A 23,025-nucleotide genomic window follows, 5' to 3' on the forward strand; every position below is an offset into this window, starting at 1 on the left:
CAAAAATTATTCTATTTATAAAAATATTATCAATTAAATTCAAAAATATTTATTTACTAACTATTAACTCTCAACTACTCAAAAAAATAAAAAAAAAGTTATGTACTGAAACAAAATGTGCGTGGCTGATAATTCATTTAATACCTTCTACAGTTCTTCTTTTAGCATAACGGCTCCAATATTAAGGAAATTTAACAAAAGCCACCATATTTTAGCAAATCGTGTATGGAAGTCCAATATGAAAAAAAAACAAATCATTTTTTATCTTTACTTAAAACGTATATATACATATAGAATAATAGTAGGAAACCAAAAGGGTATTAGCCAAAAACTAGTCAAATATCTTTGGGTGAATTCAAAATTTCTACGAATTAATATATATGGATGTTTCTTCTGCTAAGTATCAGAATATTTCTTTTTCATACTAAATGGATGTTATTTTATATATTTTTCAAATTTTTTTGTATTACAAATGTGAATATCTCTATTTCTTTAAAAATTTTATATTTTTTTAATTTTATAAATATTTAATTATTTTTGCTAAAATATAATTGGATGTTTCTTTTGTTAAGTATTAGGATGTTTTTTTTCATATTAAATAAATGTTTTTTTATAATTTTATAATCGTATAGTTTGCAGAAAATAAAATTGTTTAATTTTGTATCCTTTGTTTTATTCAACATCAACAAAGTCTTATTTCATTTTTAAAAAGAAAAAAAAAACCCGCCTTGCTGCTATTGACTACATTGTGTGCGATGAAAGCAATGTATTTGTCACTAACAACAATGGCAACATGGCCAAGATTCTTGCCGGTCGAAGGAGGTATATGGGTCACAAAAGAACTATCAGACCAAATGCCAAGAGGCTTAGCACTCTGTTCATGGAGCGGCATCAGATGGACTGGGACACTTTCGCCGAAAAGGTTAAGGCATCTCAACGAGGATTCATGGGAGAGCCAAATGAGATCAGGAGGATTCATGGGAGAAGATGAGATTAGGCCTGGACGCGGTGGCACCTCCAGCAGCATTGGTGAGAGAGAGAGGTTTGTGTGTGTGATTGTTAGATGTGGGTAGGTTAATGTGAGAAATAAGAGAAAGGTTTTTATAGATTTTAATTAGGTTTACTTAATTAATTTTAAATTTTTTTAATTTTGAATTTAAAAAATTTTAAATTAATTATTAATATAAATTAATGTGGTTTTGTTTAGTTTTTGGCTGATAACCTTTTGGTTCCATATACTTGACGTAATTTTGTTAGAATGAGAAGTTACATCTTAATCAAAAGGGGTTACTAGAACTTTTAAAAATGATTCTAAATATGTAAATTGAGCCTAACACTTGAGCATATATTTTAGTTCAAGAGTAATCTTTTAATCTTCTTAAGAGCATTCATAGCGTCTTTCATTCTTGTCCTTTCAACCGGAGACTCAGCTGAGCAATTCAGAGCTAAAGTCATTATAGACAACAAGCAGTCCTGTTTAGTATCTGTTTCTCCTTCTTCCACCAATAATTTTGCATCAATGATATCAAGTAGTGAATCAGGGCACGACATTTTCACCCACTCTTTGATGCTAAACTCTCCCACAAACATTTCATCAGTGGGTTTTTTCTGTGTGAAGGTCTCCATAAGTAAAATTCCATAGCTATACACATCACCTTGCCTAGACACTCTTCCCTCAAGTCCATATTCTGCAAAATAAGAAGAAAAACAACAAAGTGGAAAACAAAACAAATTTTATTAGATTCATAGCTGATTGCTATCAAGGTTTATTACATAAAGCACAAGATTAAATAAGAAACTCACCAGGGGCCATATAGCCTATTGTGGCTAGATTCATGGTTTGAGTGATGGAGTCATCCCCACTCAGCAATTTTGCAATGCCAAAATCAGCCACATGGGCAACCATGTCTTCATCTAGTAATATGTTGCTGGGTTTCAAATCACAGTGTATAATTGGTACAGAACCACCATTATGCAGGTAATCCATTGCTTCTGCAACATCTATCATTATGTTTAGCCTCTGGATCATACTCAAGCCATGGTGTTCCGAGTGTAGCCACCTCTCTAAACTCCCATTAGGCATGAGGCTTAGGATCAATGCCTTGAAGTCCATGTTGCTGCAGCTGCTAATGATTTTGGTTAAGTTTCGATGGCGGACACTGCGCAATATCTCACATTCAGCGTCAAAACTCCTAAATGCTCCTTCTAGCCCCAGATTATACACTTTTACTGCAACATTCGTCCCATCTGAGAGTACTCCTTTATACACTCTTCCAAAACTCCCTACACCAAGCAAGTTGCCATCATTGAACCTATCTGTTGCTTGCTGAATTTCATAGTATGATATTCTTCTCCATCTTGCTTCTGATTGATTCACCTCTGAATTGTTGACCACCTTGTGCTTCCGGAATTTTAGGATGCAAAGGAATGCCACAAGAAGGGTGGCAACTATTGCTGCAGGTAAAATATATGTCAACACAATATGTGCATTCCATTTTCGGGATTTTTCAATTTTACATTCCGAAAAATGGAAACGTGGAGCACCACATAACCCTTTATTCCCCATGAACGACTGAGCTGAGAAGTTTGCAAAAGGTCCCCCATCAGGGATTTTTCCTTTTAACTTATTGTGAGAAATATTGAAATATTTCAGATATATAAGTGCCTCCAATGTTTTGGGAATGACACCAAACAAGTTATTTTCTGATAAATCAAGGAGTTCCAAACTTACCATACGACCAAATGATTCTGGGATGGGCCCTTCAAATTTGTTTCTTGCTAAGGTAAGAAGAGCCAAATTCATAAGATTGCTGAGGCTTCTTGGGATGCTACCTGAAAATTGATTTCCTGATAAATACATCCAACTTATGGCTTTTAGATTTCCACTCTCTAATGGGAGATATCCACTTAAATTATTGGAAGATAAGTCTAAATGCAATAAATTGGACAGCTCCCACAAGGTGGAAGGTATTGAGTTGAATTCATTTGAAGAAAGCCAAAGCCATCTCAATGAGGTAAGATTCCCTAAGCAAGAAGGTATAGGGCCAGAGAACTTGTTGCTTTTAACGGCAAATGAATCCAAGCTCGTTAATTGACACAATTGATTCGGAACAAATCCTTCCAATTGGTTGTCATGTAAATAGAAGCCTTGTAGCTTTATTAATTTCCCTATGCTAGTAGGAAAGGTTCCAACAAAATTATTAGTACCAAGGTCAAGTTTTATCAAGCTGCTCAAGTTGCCAATACTTGCTGGAATGGTGCCTCTCATTGAACAACCCCGAAGATTCAAGTCAACCAGAGAAGTAGAAAGGTTTCCTACCGATATTGGAAGAATGGAATCCAATGGATTTCGAGAAAATGTCAACTCTTTGAGAAATCTACAATTTGTCAAAGAATTTATAATGCTTAGCTCTGAATCGGATGAATCACTTGTCAAATTATTTTTACCAAGATTGAGCAGCTGGAGACTTCTTAAGCTGCCAAAAATGTCTGGAATGTATCCAGAAAATGAATTGTAAGCCAAATCTATGGTATTAAGCATAGTGGCATTGCATAAGGAGCTTGGGATTCTTCCACTGAGATAATTAATCCCCATGTACAGCCCAACAAGTTTTGGAAGCATGGAGCCTAGGCTTGCTGGCAGGCTGCCTGATAAATGATTTCCAGTAATACTAATTACCTGTAGGGTAGAACTATTATAGATTGATGGCGGAATGTAGCCACTCACATTGGCGAAAGGAAGACTCAGAATCTCTAAACTACGTAGATTACCAAACTCATATGGTATTGCACCTGCCACAACATTCGAACAATGTGATACGTTAAATTGTATAAACAATGATAACGTTAATCAAACTCAATTCGCAGAGTCATATTGGCATAACATACGATACCTCTGAAATTGTTATAGCCAAGATAGATCTCTTTGAGGCTTGTCAAATTCCCGATGGCAGATGGTATGTTTCCACCGAAGGTGTTGTAGGATAAGGATAAATATTGCAGTTGCTTGCAATCGAACAAACTGCGTGGAAGTTCACCGGATAAGGAATTACTAGTCACGTAAAGCCCTTTCAAGTTTGGAAGATGGTGGAAGATGCGCTCCGGCAGTTGTCCGGATAGGTTGTTGTAGTTGAGTTCAATAACCTGCAGTAACGAACTGTTGATGATAGCTGAAGGGATAGCTCCTGAAATTTGGTTGTGAGTAAGAAACACATATTGCAAAGAAGGAGACAAGAAAATGTTGGAAGGTAAGGGACCCCAAAACTGGTTATCAGAAAGTACAAGATATTGCAGGGAAGTCATGTTGAACAGAAAGTGTGGGACTGTGCCAGAGAAACTGTTCCCTGTCAGTAGCAGGTATTCTAGTTTGGGTAGAGTTTCAAACCAGGACGGGATGCTTCCTGTGAATTTGTTGAATCTGAGGTTGATGATCCTCAGTCTACGTAATCCAGCTAGATCAGCAGGTAGAGTACCATGGAAGCTATTGTTGGGAAGATGCAGGCGAGAAAGGAATGACAGGTTTCCAAGATGCGGAGGGATGGTGGCATGAAGAGCCATGTATGAGAGATTCAAGGCAGTTACTCTGCGGTGGGAAGAGCCGCATGTGACGCCAATCCAGTTGCAAACAGAGGTAGTGCTAGACCAGTTGCTTGCGAGCACATTGTTGGGATCCAAGGAGTTAAAATGCTCCCTCATGGCAACCAAGGCCGATTCATCGCTAGCCATGTTCAGCCTTGCAGCTGATACCACCGCCACGTGCCAATGCAGCAATGACAACAGGGTCGGATATAAGAGGGACTTCATTTTCATTGCACCTTATCTTCTGCTTCAATGCAACATTTTGCGTTGTATATATATGTGTGTGGAGAGAGAAAGAAGAGATTCCTTTCAATTGTTCGTCGATCTTCCTTTGTACTCCAAGTGGCAGCTGAACCTGAGTTCGCAGCATCAGCCAATTACGAGGAGAATTAAAATCGTGATTAACAACAGTGCTTAACCATCTAAGACTACTTTAATTCGTTGGCCCAACTTACACTTAAAAAGACATCACGAGTTTTGATTAATTTAGAATAAAATCAAACTTGATTATTCTAAATCCGTTTCCTAGGAAGATCCGTCTCCATATTCCATTCAAATCTCTTCCTCTTCGATCTTGTCACCTTCCAAAGTATCTTTAGTAACAAACTTGTCAACTGTTGCTGATTTGGCTTCCTCGCAGTAATCAATGCGTAAGACACAAGAATCCACATCACATTGGTTTCATCAAATATACAAATACAAATACCCTTTATTGATTATATGAACATGTACAAACTCATCATCTTCTTTGTTTTACACCATCAGAAACCACCATGATATCATCCTTAAAGTACACAGCACCCTCACTCCTCGCCGGCTCTGCTGCATTCTCCTGCAGAAAGCGTGTTCCTGTTCCAAGGCTACCACCCTCTATTCAAAATCTTCAACAAAGCACTGCACTACCCTCTCTCTCTTCCCATAAACCACTTTACATTATTCCATGCACTCAGAACCTCACATTCTCAACTAAACCTAGAAGGAAGGTTGCAGAGTGTCATGCCTATGAGGCAGATAAGTCACAACCACAAGCAGCAGGGACATCAGAGGCGGCTCAGAAGCTCAAGATTGGTTTGTATTTTGCTACATGGTGGGCACTGAACGTTGTCTTCAACATATACAACAAGAAGGTTCTCAATGCTTTTCCTTACCCTTGGCTCACTTCCACTTTGTCCCTCGCCGCCGGCTCTCTTATCATGTTCATCTCCTGGGCCACAAGGCTCGCTCATGTCCCTAAAGTTAACATGGATTTCTGGAAGGCCTTGTTCCCTGTAAGAAAATTTTAGTTTATAATCCACTTTTTGTTTCCCTTCTATGGCTTTGTTACTAATTCTGTGTCTGTGTCTGCAGGTTGCAGTAGCACACACCATTGGGCATGTTGCAGCTACTGTGAGTATGTCCAAAGTTGCAGTGTCATTTACTCACATCATCAAGAGTGGAGAACCGGCTTTCAGCGTCCTAGTATCGAGGTTCTTGCTCGGCGAATCGTTCCCTATACCGGTTTACTTATCACTGGTGCCAATTATTGGAGGTTGTGCTCTTGCTGCTGTGACCGAACTCAATTTTAATATGATCGGTAAGGCCATTACTTATAGCAAGGTTGATTAAATTCTCATCAAGATCAAGTAGTAGTCTAAGTAGAAGTAGAACTCTCTTTTGGTTGATTGTGTTTTGCAGGGTTTATGGGGGCTATGATATCAAATTTGGCATTTGTGTTTAGGAACATATTCTCAAAGAAAGGAATGAAGGGCATGTCCGTTAGTGGAATGAACTATTATGCTTGCCTTTCCATATTGTCTCTATTGATTCTCACACCTTTTGCCATTCTTGTGGAGGGTCCTAAGATGTGGGCTGTTGGCTGGCAAACTGCCCTCTCTCAAATTGGTCCAAATTTTGTTTGGTAATCACTAATCAATCCTCTTTTCTTATTACTATTAAACATTAAACTGATCAATTTTCTTTGTCAAAAATACTTGAGGACATTTGGGCTGTAACTTTTTTCAGGTGGGTAGTTGCTCAGAGTGTGTTCTACCACTTGTATAATCAAGTCTCGTACATGTCTCTTGATCAAATATCTCCCTTGACATTTAGCATAGGGAACACAATGAAGAGAATTTCAGTAATTGTCTCTTCCATTCTGATCTTCCATACGCCAATTCATCCCAGCAATGCACTTGGTGCTGCCATTGCAATTCTTGGCACCTTCCTTTATTCACAGGTGCATTCTTATTTCCTCTATTTTTAGTTTGCCTTTGCTATGTACTACTTGAATATTCAGAGACACATTGAAATCAAACCCATGATTGAGAAATTTTTCGTATTGCACAACACAGGAAACCATATATAGTCACTATCAATTTTATCTATGCTGGCCAAGTAAAATGGATAAAATGGAATGGCTTAAATGTAACACAACAACTGAGAGCTTTTATGTTATTTCTTTGAACAGGCAAAACAGTGAGGCCTAATTCAGATGCTAAGTTAAGTGAATGCTTATTCAGGGATGGAGCTAGAACTATGAGCCTGTCAGTGTTAGTGAGAACAGTTGATGTTACTAATCATGTTTTGATCTTTGTCATTGTAGACGAAATTTTCGTTTCTTTCGTGTAATCTAAGGTTGAGAAGAATTTACCTGATTCAATAAGGACTAAGAATGAACTCTGGAATGTGAGTACACTAATGAGGATTTCTATAGCCCAAAATTAGTTACACTTACCAAAAAAGAAGAGGATTTGTTGGATTAGATCTCACTAACTATTTGTGAGTAGGTCTAATAAGCTAATTATTGCAGTTGTGCCTGTATAAAAAGTTTGCTTGCTGTGTGTATATTCAATCATTCATGAAATTTGCTGGCAGGAATATAGTACCTCCCAAACACAAATGTTGCTTGTCATAATTATAGGGTATGGGGGGACTTGTCACCTTGTCGTATATACCCTAACCAATATGAGGCTGTGATTACCTGATTAGTTCCCAGCCTCATGATTTAGGTACCTAACTCCAATTACAATGATGTTATATGTATATTAAAATTAGTCATCATTTAATTATCAATATAAAATATATATTAAAATATAAACATACATTAAAAATAAATTAAATTATACATATATTTATACATGAATATATCATTATTAATATTAGTATTAGTATTAGTTTAATTCACATCATAACCATAATTCCCAGGCAAATAGTGTCCACTCATCATTACCACTACACATTTTAGGACTCCATCAATTAATTAACTTTTCTGATCCTTATCCAAATACTACGTGGCATTTTTTCCACCTCTTTTTTCAGTACAACAACTATTTGTTTATTGATCATATAATTAATCCTGTAACTCTAAAATCAAAAAATAATTTCTCTACCAAAGAAAAAAAAAATGAACAACTCTCTGAAAACTTTGCAAAATCATTGAAACAAGTTAATACGACAATTACTAACTAAAAAAAAAAAGAGTTACCATTGTAGGAAATTAACGTGTAAATACAAAATGATACGGCTCGAGGCATTAAGCTTGCAAGCTAATAATAAGAGCTGCAGAAGAAACTAATAAGGTGGAGGATCCAATAATGGTGGTGTTTTCCACAATTGAGAGAGCTATGTCTGTGAAGATACAGATACTCTTCTTCTTCTTATTCTTCACATTATCACTATTATGCGGCTCCACTCCCATAGAAGCAATCTCAAAATACTTAGATCCGTCTCCATCTTTTCCAAGCAACTTTCTCTTTGGCACTGCTTCCTCTTCCTACCAGGTTTTTAATTTACCGAGTCTTATACCTGTTTAAGAAAATTTTTTTTTCAGTGTGTGTATATTAATTGTGAGTATTGTTGGTAGTACGAAGGTGCTTACTTGAGTGATGGCAAAGGAATCAGCAACTGGGATGTCTTCTCTCACAAACCAGGTCAATAATAATCCAACAATAACACTCTCTCTAATGTAATCATCTTGGTTGAGGGGATTAAGGATACCAATATAATTATTGCAGGTAATATTGTTGATGGAAGCAATGGTGATGTTGCAGTTGATCAGTACCATCGCTATCTGGTAAATCTTTTAAGCTTTACTTCTATCATTGTTTTTCTTAATAAGTCTTATCTTTATTTACTGCCAAATACGGTGATTATTATATAGCTTAAAAAGTTGTGTATGTATAAATTGCTAAAAAAGTTAAAGATTAATATTTAATTTATAAAATATAAAAATAAATAATTTTCAAAAATTTAAAATTTGTTAAAAAAAATAAATTAGACAAAAATTAAATACCAACTTATAAATACTGTAGAATTCATATATATTCAAAGTCAACATTTAAAGAAATTCTTTTAAACATGATAATTTATTAGTATATATTTTTTTTCTTTCAATTTATTATGCATATGTATAGACTTTATATAATGTGAGTTGATAATTTATGGAAGTATTTAAGTGTATGTGTACAAAAACCAATAAAAATATAAAAGTATTAGTGTATTGCACAATTAGTTCTCATTATTTGCTAAAGAAGTAACAATATTTTCCGGTTATTTTTAAGAACAATACTTTTTTACTTTCTTTTATCTTCCATGTGCTCACAAAAATAAAAATTAATTAGTTTGTATTTATACTTCTACGTAAACTATATATATGCTCTCTGCGTTGTAAAGTTAGGAGATTCCTCTCTTTTAGATTATTTAACAATTTCTGTACAGGGTGTTAGGATAAATAAAACAAAAACTCTTGGGACAAGTAATTTTTAGTATTTTTGTTATTATTTAACTAATATAAATATTAATTTATTTTTAACAAATAAATTTATTAATTTATTTATGTAAATTCTAAAAAATATAAGTATAAATTATATTGATATATATGTATAAATTTTAATAAATATAAGTATAAATTATATAAGTTTTTATATATAAAATTCTGTAAATATTGGCATAAATTATTATTAATCAAATACTAAAAAAAATAATAATATGTACTGATGATATGACATTATTCATGAAAAAAAATATAAGGGGGTAGGTAATCATTTCTTCTTGTTTTAAACATTGCATGATTACTATATTTCTTAAACGTTGAAATGTGTAGCATAATTGAAAAAGATAGGCACCTACTTTTACCCGACAAAAGCATGCGCACTGTTTCCCCTGATCGATTATCATAATTTAGCACTAATTTAGTCTTAGTCTCTGAAAAGAAAGTTTTAGTTACATGACCAGTTTATTAAATTAGCGTTTGATTAAAATTTAATAACTGTGTACTATCAAGTGTATATAATAACATACTTTCGGATACCAAAAATAAAATAAAAATCAAGCAATTGATTATACTTGTATTGAGTATGTGGAATTTGCGATGGAAACAGGAAGATATAAATCTAATGGAAGCTATCGGAGTCAATAGTTACCGGTTTTCAATTTCATGGGCAAGAATTCTACCAAGTATGCTTTTAACTTGAGGGAAAAAAATAATAATAAACTTATAGAGCGTTAATAAATTATTTTAATTACTTATAGTGCGTTAATAATTGAGAAGCGGAATTTTCAATTGACTGTGATGAGCAGAAGGTAGATTTGGAAAAATCAACTTGGCGGGTATCAACTACTACAACAGACTTATAGATGCATTGCTACTCAAAGGTTTTATTTCAATTCGGTAACTAGCGTTTGTTTCGAGGTACTGAGACAAAGATTAAGAGATTAAGACTCAATATCATGTTTGTTGATGTACTAAAATTTCGGTCTCTATCTCCAAAATTTTAGTATTTCAGAATTTTCAAAAAGTAAGAACACAAGGGACTAAAATTTTTAGAAATGGAGACTGAAACTTTAATAACATTTTATATCTAAAATACCCTTATTTCAATTAATTAATTTCAATTTTACCCTTTGTGCAAATTAAATTAGAATTTCGTTCTTATTTCAATTTCTGTCTCCTATTTTGTACCAAATAAAATACTATCTTTTAGTCTCTGTCTCTCAGTCTCAGTCTTCCTGTCTCTGTCTCTCCACCAAACACTACCTGATAACGTTATTATTCCGATGCAGTATTGTTTGCGAAAATAATAGTTACAATTTGTTAGATAATTTGATATGTTTGACTAAATTATTTGTTGACTCACAGGTATCCAACCCTTTGTAACATTGTCTCACTTTGACTTCCCTCAAGAGCTTGAGGACAGATATGGCAGTTGGCTAAGTTCCCAGTCACAGTAACCAACTAATTCCCTTGCATAGGACTCATTAATTAGTTGTTAATACTTAACACAAATGCCATGCTTATGTTTGAGACAATAATGCCAGGGAAGATTTTCAGATATTTGCGGACATATGTTTTAAATCATTTGGAGATAGAGTGAAGTACTGGATAACTTTCAATGAACCAAATCTTGAGATCCCATTTAGTTACCGTAGTGGAATATACCCACCATGTCGTTGCTCTGCTCCTTTTGGGAATTGCACTGATGGAGATTCAGAGAAGGAACCTTTTCTTGCAGCCCATAATATCATACTGTCACATGCTGCTGCTGTTGATATTTACAGAACCAAATACCAGGTAATTTAATTTGATCCCACATTCAGAACAAGAATAGTTTGTTAAATAAATTCTTACATTACTTTCTTTGTTGTTATCAATGTCTAATCCAGAGTAAGCAAGGGGGGAAAATTGGCATTGTCGTGCATATTGACTGGTTTGAGCCTTTCAGCAATTCCACAGCAGATCAATTAGCAACAAAAAGAGCTCAAGCATTCACCATAAATTGGTAGAATTTCCTTAAGATGCTAGAATGTATATATATATATATATAGACTAAACTAAACTACATTATAAATATATAATGCAGGATTTTAGACCCAGTTATATTGGGAAAGTACCCAAGAGAGATGGAAAAGATTCTAGGACCCATCTTACCAAAATTTTCAAGCATTGACAAAGAAAAACTCAAGAGAGGAGTGGATTTCATTGGCATCAATCACTACTCAAGTTACTATGTCCGAGACTGCTCATCGCCGGCATGCCAAGAACAGCCCAGAACCTCCAGAACAGAAGGTTTATATCAGCAAACAGCAGAGAGAAATGGTGTCCCACTTGGAGAGCTTGTAAGCACCTCAAACCTCAATCTCATCTAAAAACTTGCATGACCATTATTGACCAAGGACAAGGTGGTTCTAACTTATGAGGCTTCTATTGCTAATGCAGACTCCATTTGAATGGCTGGTTGTTTACCCACAAGGCATGAAGAACACTCTTATCTATCTTAAAGACAGATACAACAACACTCCAATGTTCATTACAGAAAATGGTAACATCAAAATTAACCTCATTAGGCAAGCCCTTTCATTAAATCTCCAAGCATTATTTTCTCATTTCTAACTAGCCAATGTTTTATAGGCTATGGCTATTCCTATGATTCAAATCCCCTGGAGGAAGATTATAAAAGCGATATTACCAGAATAAACTACATGTCAGGTCACTTGGAAAATCTAGCTGCAGCAATAAGGTATAGACTATACAATATAATGCATTAAAATTCAAATTGAAATGTGTCTAAGTGTTGCATTTGTTGGTGTATCATGTGAGCAGGGAAGGAGCAGATGTTAGAGGTTACTTTGCATGGTCTTTGCTAGACAACTTCGAATGGAAATATGGACAGTCAGTGAGATTTGGACTATACCATGTTGATTATGAGACACTGAAAAGGACTCCAAGATCATCTGCAACTTGGTACAAGAATTTCATTGCAAATCATAAAACCCAGAGCATTGTGCCTGGATCATATGATGGTGATCACAAAGATAAAGAATTCCAGTCAAATATAAAGATTATTAGACCTAGCTTGAACCGTGAGGCCAGTGCCTAGAATGAAAACATTTTACACTTGGATTAATTTATTTGTCTCATTGATGAAAAATGCTCCCGTGTCAAAGGCCTTCTCGCACTATCATCTCTTCGGGCATAAACTCCTCGCTAAATATTATTAATCAATAGTTTGGATGGAATTAGAAGATAATTAGTGTTTTTGTCTGTAATAACAATATGAATCTTTTAAAATTGAAGACCACTTTAATAAAGACACTAAAAATATTTTTTTTAAGACGTTTACATGTGTTTCAATGAGTAATAGCTCAAATGGCATAGTCTCTCCATACTTAATTAAAAGGTTGCAGGTTTGAGTCTCCTATCTTTGGTTAAAAAAAAAAGACGTTTACATGTGTCATGTTATTATTAGACATTTTTATTAAGGGACACTCTACTGTACAGATTGAAGTGGTATAAAGAGAAAATAAATTCCTTTTATAGTTATTTTTTTTATTATTTTATTATTATTCAAAGTGTGGGTCCTACATTTTTCAATTTCTCTTTCATCCTATAAAAAGAAAAATCTGTAAACTTATATCTTTACCATATAATTCACCTTTTATTAAACTGATTAATAATTTATTTTGAATAAACCAGAACAAAATGGTTTATTATAGGAATAATAATAAACCCAATTATTTGCATTATAATTATTAGATCCGATTTGATCTGATCGAATTACACAATCTAAACCGAATATCTTTAAATTTTTTGATAAAAAGACAAATATATCCCTGATTTTTTGTTTTGTGGACATTTAAATTCCTAAAAATTTAAAAATACAATTAAATCTCTAAAAAAATGAGTTTATTGTTATTGTTACAAAAAAAATCGGTTATATTCTAATTTGTTAAAAAAATTAAAATAATCAGTTCATTAATACGTCCAATAATAATATGAAATATAAGCATCTTTACAAAAAGACGTTTTAAGCGTCTTTATGAGAGCATTTCCCTTAAAATTACGTTATCTTTGTCATGACATTATATATTATAACATAGAAGATTTATAGAATTAAACTACTTTTACAAAAACGTCGCAGGGACACAAAAAGTCTCCGTCGATTAAAGAAGAATAGGATCTCTAGATTAAAAAATTAAATAATAAATTTTTTAGTTATTATTTTTATGTAAAAGGGTTTAATTTTTAACTAATAATTAATTTTAATATTCATTATGAAAGAATTTAATGTATATACTTTTACATTTGATTAGGTGTTAAATCTATTGCATAAATAAAAATAATTAATTTTTACACTTGTTATTTAAAAATAATATTTTTTTCTTTATATATATAAAATATAATTAGATATTAAAATAAAAAATTTTATATTGATAGTTATAAAATTAACTCAAAATTAATTTTTTTTAAACAATTGAGTCTTGATCCTAATTATTAATAATAACATTAGTATTTTTTATAAATTATATTTAATAAATACTTGAAAAAAGAGAAATAAAAATATCGTTTAAAAAGATAAATGGTAAAAATTTAAAATTAAATAAAAAATTAAAAAATATACATAATAATAATAATATTAATAATAATATTTTTTATGTGAATAATATTGTTTGATTACTTTTAATTATATTTAATTATAAATTTAATGTATTTTTTATAACTTTATGAATTTATTTGATTTATATTATTTTATTAATTTTATTTTTCTGTAGCACATAAAAGTAAAAAGAAATAAAGAATAAAAGAGAAAAGAGAAAGATAAAAAAGAAGAAAGAGAGAGAAAGTTTCTTAATTTTAGAGAAAATTTATTTTAATTGTAATGAAAGAATATCTCATGAAATATTTTGGTTTGTCAAATTAATAATGTAAAATTCTTACAATATTTTTATTCTTCTTTTTTTTCAAGCCAAACCCTAACTTCTTAAATTACCACACTCTCTCCCGAAATCAGAGAAGAGAAGTAAAGAGAGTGAATGAGAGAAAGAAGGAATAGAAGAAAGGAAGAAAAAAAAGGAAGAGGGGCAGTAGGGCTGGAGCGACTGTCGTTGTTGACATAGAGAGAGAGCGAGAGAGGTTCAAATCAGAGAAGAGGTAATGGCAAGCACAAACCCGAAAGGGAGAGGGAGGGATGAAGAACGAACTAGAAAGAGAGATATTGAGAGGAAAGGGAGGGAGGAGGCGCGGCGTTGTCGCCACCGAAGAAATCGCCGTTGGAGGGAGACCTTGTCGTTTCAGCGAAAAGCGCAGAGAACGAAGAGAGGGTGAGAGAGCTACAAGATAGAGGGAAGGAGGGTGGCAGTCGTGAGAGGAAGAGATGATGGAGGTTTCTACCGTTGTCGTCGCTGGTGCACCTGGAGCTACTTCATCCCCTAACTTGCTCTACCGTGGCTGACCTCTGGCCTCCCTGTTTCCGTCAGAGTTATTGATGCCACTGTCAGAGCAGAGGATCTAATGCCACCGCTGTTTTGCTTCACCAATGTAATTCTTACTGTCGCTAAAAAATATGCTACAACTTCTAAACTTGTCGGCAACACTGTTTTGCCATTGTTCTGGTCTAGCTTCTTCCCCTGATCTATTCTATTTTCACCTTATTTCTGTCGTCATTTTATTTCTATGTCTTGTCTTATTCTGATTTATTTTTTGCCTCTATTCTATTTTGAATTTTCAAAACTATATTTGTATTTGTCTTTTATTCGATTTAAATCTACTGCATTTGGCTGGTGTTGTGGCCATTGTTGCTATCATATGAATTGAAGTTGCTGCACTGTCCCAGTTCAAGTTCTGCGCTCTTTCATACGCTTTTAATTTGGCACCCGAGTTCGGCCGCTTCAGTCCCTTAGGACCATGTTGTGAGTAGGCTTTACATTTATAATTATTTGACTTTGTTATAATTATTTTGATATATGGTGCCTGGATTTATAATTATACTTACAAATATTTTTATCAAAAGATTTTCAATTAATTTGAATTATCGATATATTATAACTAAATATTTATCCTTGTTAAGCTCATTTTAATATGTACATGAGACTATATGTATGTTTGAAGAAGTTTTATATTATTTTAAAGTATTTGATTTTACTCGAATATGTATTTTTGAAACATTGAAGTATTTGTTGGTATTCGCTTATTTTAAAATTGTGAAATATATTTGAAATGCCTTAAGATTGAGAAAATATAATTAAATATGATTTGGATGAGAAATTATTATTTGATTTGATTTGATACCTCGTGTTTGAAAGACCGAAGAATTTGTTATAAAAATTATATGTTTGAATTGGTTTGGGAGGCTCGTATTAGAAAAATATTGTTAGCGGCGGTTATGATGTTAACCTAAATGCATCTGGCTCAGACCTCAGCTAGCAGGGGTGTTGCTAGCCTAACGTGTAGGCCACACGTTGGATCTGTTATTCCGTACGGACACACAAGAGGAAAGGGCTACCCTTAGAGGTGTGTGGACTATTTGATTTGATTTCTGTATGAGAAGTCCCTTATTGATTCACTTATTCATATAAATTATTATTTTCTAAATAAAACCATTTTTATAATAATGTTTATATGGTCTCATGTGAATTATAAATGTACTGTCTAGTCACTGGGTTGCAAAACTCACTCCATTTTTTTAAATATTTTTCAAGAATAAATATTTGATTATCTGAGTATTTCTATTCAAGAGTAATTATCTGCAATAGGTATCTATTCCTTGTTGAGTTTTTAGGCGTCATCTGTTCCATATGTCACAGGCAGGATCCATCCTTATTTATTTATTTTATTTTTGTTAAAAATATGTAATTATTCATTCAAAAAAATTGTAAATTTATAAAAAAATACGTGTAACCTTCTTATTTATCTTATATTTGAATCAGTTAGGCTTGCTGAGGAATTATATTCCTGAACGTTAGTCTTGGCTCATTTTAGACTGTGACAAAGTGGTATCAGAGCTTAGGTTTAATCTGTGTAATATGGAGCAAGTGTCCTATGATAAGATCACAATTGTATAAATAAAAACGCGCCTATTTGTACAAATTGTGACACTATCAAAGGCCTATAGTAATGTCCTCTTTGTCTTCTATATGATAGGATCATGCGTCCTCTGCCGCTTTTTACTACTTCTGTCCTTTTGTACCCAATCTTAACATATCCTTTGATAGATTTCTCGAATGTGTTTTTTCAATGGTTTCAGTTTTGATTGCGGTTCGCGATTTCTCTCCTAACTAGTTCTAATTTTCTCTGATTTTGTGAATGTGTGATTTAATCTTCTTTGTCTTTGGGTTATTCTCTATGATTCCTAATGTCAATAGTTCATGAGTTACTTAGAAGATTCGATTTATGTTTTATGTTAATTACCATCTGATTTCCTTATAGAATTATATTTGGATTTGTGGATTGCATAAATTTGCTGAGTTTCTGATCAAGATACTTTGTTCTGGATTTGATCAGCGATATTGAGATTTTTCTTCTTATGTTGATGATTTTTGAAGTTAACATAATTTTGATTAGCTTTTGATTCTTTTTTTCAAATCAATAATTTTAAAAACTGCTATTTAATTGCTCAAGAAGGATTATGTGATGAAACATATGAATAGAGTGTTATTGTTGTTTGTTTGATTGTTGATTTTCTTTGCTTAAGTGTAGTAAATTATTTGGGTGATCAGTTAGCTGGATCGTAAGTCTTTTTCGATCTAGAAGTTTAGTTGTGTTTTTTTAATTTGATGATCTATTTCTACTATGATTCTTTGTTGCTGAACATAACTTTTTGTCACGAAACTATTTCCTGCTTGATAAATTGAGAGAAAGATTGTGAACGCTTGCCTTTTGGTTGGTGATTATAAGATGAATTTTTCTTTTGATTATAATCTGAAACTTGAAAATTGTCTTAACCCTTGTTTTTCTGAAAATTTTCTTATTCTCAATTATTGTTTTTATTCTCGGAGATTTAAGGAGATTGGTTTTCTTGATTTATAGTGCCTTTGTGATATTTGGATTGTAGATCTTAGAGATTGGAAAGAACTGTTGACGATCTTTGATAAAAGACTAGATATCTAATTTCTTAAAGCAAAATAAATTACCTATATGAATTTTTTTCTTATTATATTCAATTAATTATTATAAACCATGCTTTCTTATTATGTACCTCTTAATAACTCTAGTTTTAAAATTATCTGATTTCTCAACGAGACCTAATGTTTCATGATTTACATTTAGTTGGGTTCGTGAAATAAAATAGTATAAGTAAAATTATGTATTTACTTGAGCTATACAATATTTTAAATTAAATTTTCACTAGGATTGAAAATATATTATTTATTTTAATGTGATAAATATCGAATTTTTGTTAACTTTGTTGCTTTTAAATTTATAAGTGGGAATCAATATTAAAATAATTTGAGATTTTAGTAGAATAATCATAATATATAAAGACTATTTTGGTAAATTTTTCAACAAGTTAAATTTTTTTATTGAAAGACTAATAGTTTGAAATGTCTATGCTCTTGTAACAAAGTTATTGCTAATTTTATTATTAGTATTATTGAGTATTTACTTGAATATTTCCTTCCCTTGCATCTTAATCATTAACCTCTATGTTACGATTATGGAACCTCAGTTTTTTTACTCTACACTTATTTAAATATTTAATTATTATATTTCTTGATTGTTTGCGAAGTTGTTAAAAGTATTTCAGCATTTGACATTTTGCCTTTTATCAAAGTGTAATGTATACATAAAACATTACTATTACTTTAAGTTTTTTTTTTCTTTTGAAAAATTTCTTTTACAAGGGTTCCATATCTTCCTCCAACCATTGATGATTATATGCTCCAATTTTCATTATATTTATTCTTATGCATATTAATTTTTTAAGAATCATTAATATCAGTTAAAAATTACTGTATATATAGATGTAGATATTTGTCTATATAAAATATGTGTATAGTGTATGTAAAATGACTGGTTTATAATTGACAACTTATAATTTATAGTTGTTGTTCTCCTTTTCACATAAAAGATAGCCAACTTTTTTCTGTAACTACAGTTATATTTGCATGTGTGTTACCTATTTATTTATAAAAAAAATCAAGGATATATACATATACATTTGAGTTTTTCTTTAGTTCGTGGCTTTAAGTTCTATTAATTATTTATGAAGATAACTTTTTTTTGGTGTTTTATCTTTACAAGAAATTTAATCTCATACTAAATTTTTAAAATTCTTTTGCTAGGTATTTTAATTATGTTAAAAGCAAATTAATAGTTGAAGATTTAGATTAAAAAAAGTAGTTATTATAATTGATCTTAGTGTGTTAATTGTTAGTACTTTAAGTTTTAGTTTTATTATTGTCATTATTTTATATGTAAATTTATTTGTAACTTCATACTAAGTCTAGCTGCATGATTATAGAGAATCATTTAACTTTATTTTTTAACAATGACAAAAATGAGTTGAATATATGTGTGAATTTTGGCATAAGGGACAACAAGGAAATCATTGCATTTCTTGTCATATTTTACATAACCTATCTATTATTTAGAGTTAGGAGATATTAAATTTTATTGGCATAATTACTTAATGTCCAAAGTTATGATAATAATCTCAAAGGCACTTAGTTGAAGGTTTCAAAAAAAAAAAGGAAGCATACTGATTTTGTGACAGTTACTGTTTTTTTATTTTTATGACTGTTAAGTTGTCTATCCCAAAACATGTTGTCATATTTTTAATTTATGTTTTACTTTGTTTTCTCTGTTATTGATTTTATCTTTTTGTTTATACATATCCTTACATGATTGTGCACCGAAGTATTCTCTAAGGTTTTTGAGGGGAAAAAAAACCTTTGTCCTAACCTTTATTAATCTTCAATTTATAAACCTTCCATTTTTGCTTCAACTTGAATTTGTTTGACGTGATAGCATTTATGTTAGTTTTTAATGATTCTCTCATAGTTTTATCCATTGTTGATGGATGTCCTATTTGATTGTGTTCCTAATCATTCTTTTAAATCTTTGTGAATATTACCATTGATTTTAGTGGCCATCTTTTGTGAACTTCGTACTTCTTTGATCCAACATAAACTTGTTTTGACTTTATACACTATCTTTTCTTTTATTGTTCTATCAAAATTTCTTGATTCCGGATTTTCTTGCTAAGATGTGATTGATTCTCTTTTTGGCATGCTTCACTATTTTTGTATATCCTTGTTTAGTTGCGATCCTACGCATCTCCCTGAATTCTTGCGAACACTATCTGTGATGTTTTCTCTTTTCTGCCTAAGTTTTGAATCCTTTTAAGCAATTTCGTGATTGTTTCAATGTCACGTGCGATTTCCAGATATAGCAAGCGATACGTTAGTTCTTTAGGATACAGCTAATCGATTCTGAAGTTCAAAAAGTTGTAATTCAAACACTTGACATAAGACTGGTTGCTACCAAGAATATGTACTACAGAACCAAGATTGTATTTAGAAAAGATTGACGAACGACGTGAAGAGGGCTATGTATATCTGAGTTATCAAGGGAACGAGAGTAGGAAAATATCAATGACATTGTTTTATCAGGATCCTATCTTGTAACTTTTGCACCTTGTTATACTCATTTCTCATGTTCGGTAAAGTGCTAAAATCATGTAAAGTTTTGTAGATTATATCAATTTTCGAGGGTAAAAATTTTTATAAGGAGGGTAGAATGTAAAATCCCTACAATACCCTTATTCCTCTTTTTTTTTCAAACCAAACCCTAACTTCTTAAATTACCAACACTCTCTCCCCAAATCAGAGAAGAGAAGTAAAGAGAGTGAATGAAAGAAAGAATGAAGAAAAGAAAGGAAGAAAAAAAAGGAAGAGGGCCAGCAGGACTGGAGCCACTGTCGTTGTTGACATTGAGAGAGAGCGAGAGAGGTTCAAATCAGAGAAGAGGTAATGGCAAGCACAAACCCGAAAGAGAGAGGGAGGGATGAAGAACGAACTAGAGAGAGAGACATTGAGAGAAAAGATGCGACGAAGAGAGGGAGGAGGCGCGGCGTCGTCGCCGCCGAAGAAATCGCCATTGAAGGGAGACCTTGTCATTGCAGCGAAAAGCGCAGAGAACGAAGAGAGGGTGAGAGAGATACAAGATAGAGGGAAGGAGGGTGGAAGTCGTGAGAGGAGGTTACGATGGAGGTTTCTGCCGTTGCCGTCGCTAGAGCTCACCGCTGGTGCACCTGGATCTACTTCATCCCCTAACTTGCTCCACCATGGCTGACCCCTGACCTCCGTGTTTTCATCGGAGTTACTGATGCCACTGCCGGAGGAGAGGATCTAATGCTACCGCTGTTTTGCTTCACCAGTGTAGCTCTTACTGTCGCTGAAAAACATGCTACAACTTCCAAATTTACCAGCAACAATGTTTTGCCACTATTCTGGTCTAACTTCTTCCCTTGATCTATTCTATTTTCACCTTATCTCTGCCGTCATTTCGTTTTTCTGTCTTATTTTTATTCTGATTTATTTTTGGCCTCTATATTCTGCTTTGGATTTTCAGAACTATATTTGTATTTGTCTTTTATTCAATTTGAATCTACAGCATTTGGCTGGTGTTGTGGCAATTGAAGTTGTTGTACTGTCCCAGTTCAAGTTCTGTGCTCTTTCGTACCCTTTTAATTTGGCACCCGAGTTCGGCCTCTTCGGTCCCTTAGGACCATGTTGTGAGTAAGCTTTACATTTATAATTATTTGGCTTTGCTATAATTATTTTGATATACGGTGCCTGAATTTATAATTATACTTACAAAGATTTTTATCAAAAGATTTTAAATTAATTTAAATGATCGATTTATTAGAACTAAATATTTATTCTTGTTAAGCTCATTTTAATATGCAAATGAGACTATATATTTTTATGAGACTATATGTATGTTTGAAGAAGTTTTATATTATTTTAAAGCATTTGATTTTACTCGAATATGTATTTTTGAAATATTGAAGTATTTGTTGGTATTCACTTATTTTGAAATTGTGAAATATATTTGAAATGTCTTAAAATTGAAAAAATATAATTGAATATGATTTGGATGAGAAAGTATTATTTGATTTGATACCTCGTGTTTGAAAGACCGAAGAATTTGTTATATTTGAAATTATATGTTTGAATTGGTTTGGGAGACTCGTATTAGAAAACTGTAGTTAGCGGCTGTTATGATGTTAACCTAGATGCATCTAGCTCAGACCTCAAATAGTAGGGGCGTTGCTAGCCTAACGTGTAGGCCACACGAGAGGAAAGGGCTATCCTTAGAAGTGGAGCCGCCCAAGTGTAAACTATTTGATTTGATTTCTGTATAAGAACTCCCTTATTGATTCACTCATTCATATAAATTATTATTTTCTAAATAAAATTATTTTTACAATAAAGTTTATATAGTCTCATGTGAATTATAAAAGTACTGTTTAGTCACTGGGTTGCAAAACTTACTCCGTTCTTTTTTTAAATATTTTTCAGGAATAAATATTTGATTATACGAGTATTTCTATTCAAGAGTAATGATTTGTAATGGGTATCTATTCCTTGTTGAGTTCTTAAACGTCATCTGCTCTATATGTCACAGGCAGGATCCATCCATATTTATTTATTTTATTTTTGTTAAAAATATGTAATTATTCATTCAAAAAAATGTAAATTTATCAAAAATATGTGTAATCTTTTTGTTTATCTTATATTCGAATCAGTTAGGCTTACTTGAAAACTATTTTTATGAGTGGCAGTCATGGCTTATTTTGGACTGTGACAAATAATATAAAATATAAGTTATATATAGATTGGAAATGATAGAGAAAAATAGAGAAGAAGAGAGATAGATAAAAGAATGGATGAAGGAAATTTATTAATTTTGGAAGAAAATATTTCATCTCAATTTAAATGAAAGTATCATATGGTATATTTTGATTATTAAATTAATAATATAATTGTTTATACCCGGCTCCAACATCAAGGTCCAGGTCCAAACAAAAGGCCCAATCCAAAGATTGGCCCTCATTCGACACCGACCTTCCCTCAAGAAATCGGATCTAACCACAACTTGCTCTAAGAAAGTCGGGAGTAAAGATTAGCTGGCAGATAACACTCATTCAAATAAGTAACTGCCCCTAAAATCTCTCAACCCACTTCCAGGAGCCATATCCCAACTTCCTTAAGATAAAGGGACAGTTACCCTCCTTAAAAGGTGAAACTACTCCAACGGTAGTTATTGGTTCACCACTATAAATACACTGACACCCCTCAAGTATCTCTAAGTAGGGATGACAATACCACCCAAACCGTGGGTACCCACCCCGCCCCTACCCGCTCGGGGCGGGTACAGGGCGGGTTTTTAGCAGGGGAGGATTCTTGGGAAGGGTTGGGTTTGCTTAGACCCTTGCTGACTTAGACATTGGAGTATCTTTGCAGGTACCACTCATCATTTTCTCACGTGTATACAAGTTGGACGGAGGCTCTCAGACGCGAACCTAGTCAAAGAACTCTCTCCTTCAGACAATTGGACCAACTAAACAAGTCCAATCTACTAATTTTCAGTTATCCATCGTAAAAATAATAATATAACTATATTTTAATTATTAAATTTATAATTAGTCATTGAATAATATATTAAAAAAAGATAAAATAAGTGAAAGA

The 23,025-nt window shown here is 32.7% G+C and overlaps 3 protein-coding genes across 3 annotated transcripts in view; 2 read left to right on the forward strand and 1 right to left on the reverse strand.

Moving 5' to 3' along the window:
• Nucleotides 1–4,809, reverse strand: part of LOC107467292 (probable LRR receptor-like serine/threonine-protein kinase At3g47570) — a 40,909-nt gene extending 36,100 nt beyond the window's left edge. Inside the window, exons 1-2 of the mRNA XM_052259566.1 lie at nucleotides 3,894–4,809; nucleotides 2,866–3,792 (exon numbers count right to left, since the gene is read on the reverse strand). Of these exons, the coding sequence (XP_052115526.1) occupies nucleotides 2,866–3,792; nucleotides 3,894–4,809 (1,843 nt within the window). The remainder of the gene's footprint in view (nucleotides 1–2,865; nucleotides 3,793–3,893) is intronic.
• Nucleotides 4,810–5,184: 375 nt separating this feature from the next.
• Nucleotides 5,185–7,286, forward strand: LOC110273494 (glucose-6-phosphate/phosphate translocator 1, chloroplastic). The gene is made up of 5 exons (XM_021126616.2): nucleotides 5,185–5,846; nucleotides 5,926–6,151; nucleotides 6,253–6,475; nucleotides 6,580–6,793; nucleotides 7,025–7,286. Exons 1-5 carry the CDS (start codon nucleotides 5,352–5,354, stop codon nucleotides 7,034–7,036), a joined length of 1,170 nt encoding a protein of 389 aa, XP_020982275.1. The 5' UTR covers nucleotides 5,185–5,351; the 3' UTR covers nucleotides 7,037–7,286.
• Nucleotides 7,287–8,087: 801 nt separating this feature from the next.
• LOC107467282 (beta-glucosidase 46) lies at nucleotides 8,088–12,667 on the forward strand. The gene is made up of 12 exons (XM_021126602.2): nucleotides 8,088–8,336; nucleotides 8,420–8,486; nucleotides 8,571–8,629; nucleotides 9,936–10,011; nucleotides 10,135–10,209; nucleotides 10,694–10,781; nucleotides 10,873–11,125; nucleotides 11,218–11,333; nucleotides 11,415–11,670; nucleotides 11,771–11,873; nucleotides 11,963–12,071; nucleotides 12,155–12,667. The coding sequence occupies exons 1-12, from the start codon at nucleotides 8,151–8,153 to the stop codon at nucleotides 12,429–12,431; spliced, it is 1,665 nt and encodes a 554-aa protein (XP_020982261.1). The 5' UTR covers nucleotides 8,088–8,150; the 3' UTR covers nucleotides 12,432–12,667.
• Nucleotides 12,668–23,025: the final 10,358 nt, after the last annotated feature.

The sequence above is a fragment of the Arachis duranensis genome, chromosome 1 (assembly GCF_000817695.3).
Source record: "Arachis duranensis cultivar V14167 chromosome 1, aradu.V14167.gnm2.J7QH, whole genome shotgun sequence".
In the NCBI taxonomy this organism is placed as follows: Eukaryota; Viridiplantae; Streptophyta; class Magnoliopsida; order Fabales; family Fabaceae; genus Arachis; species Arachis duranensis.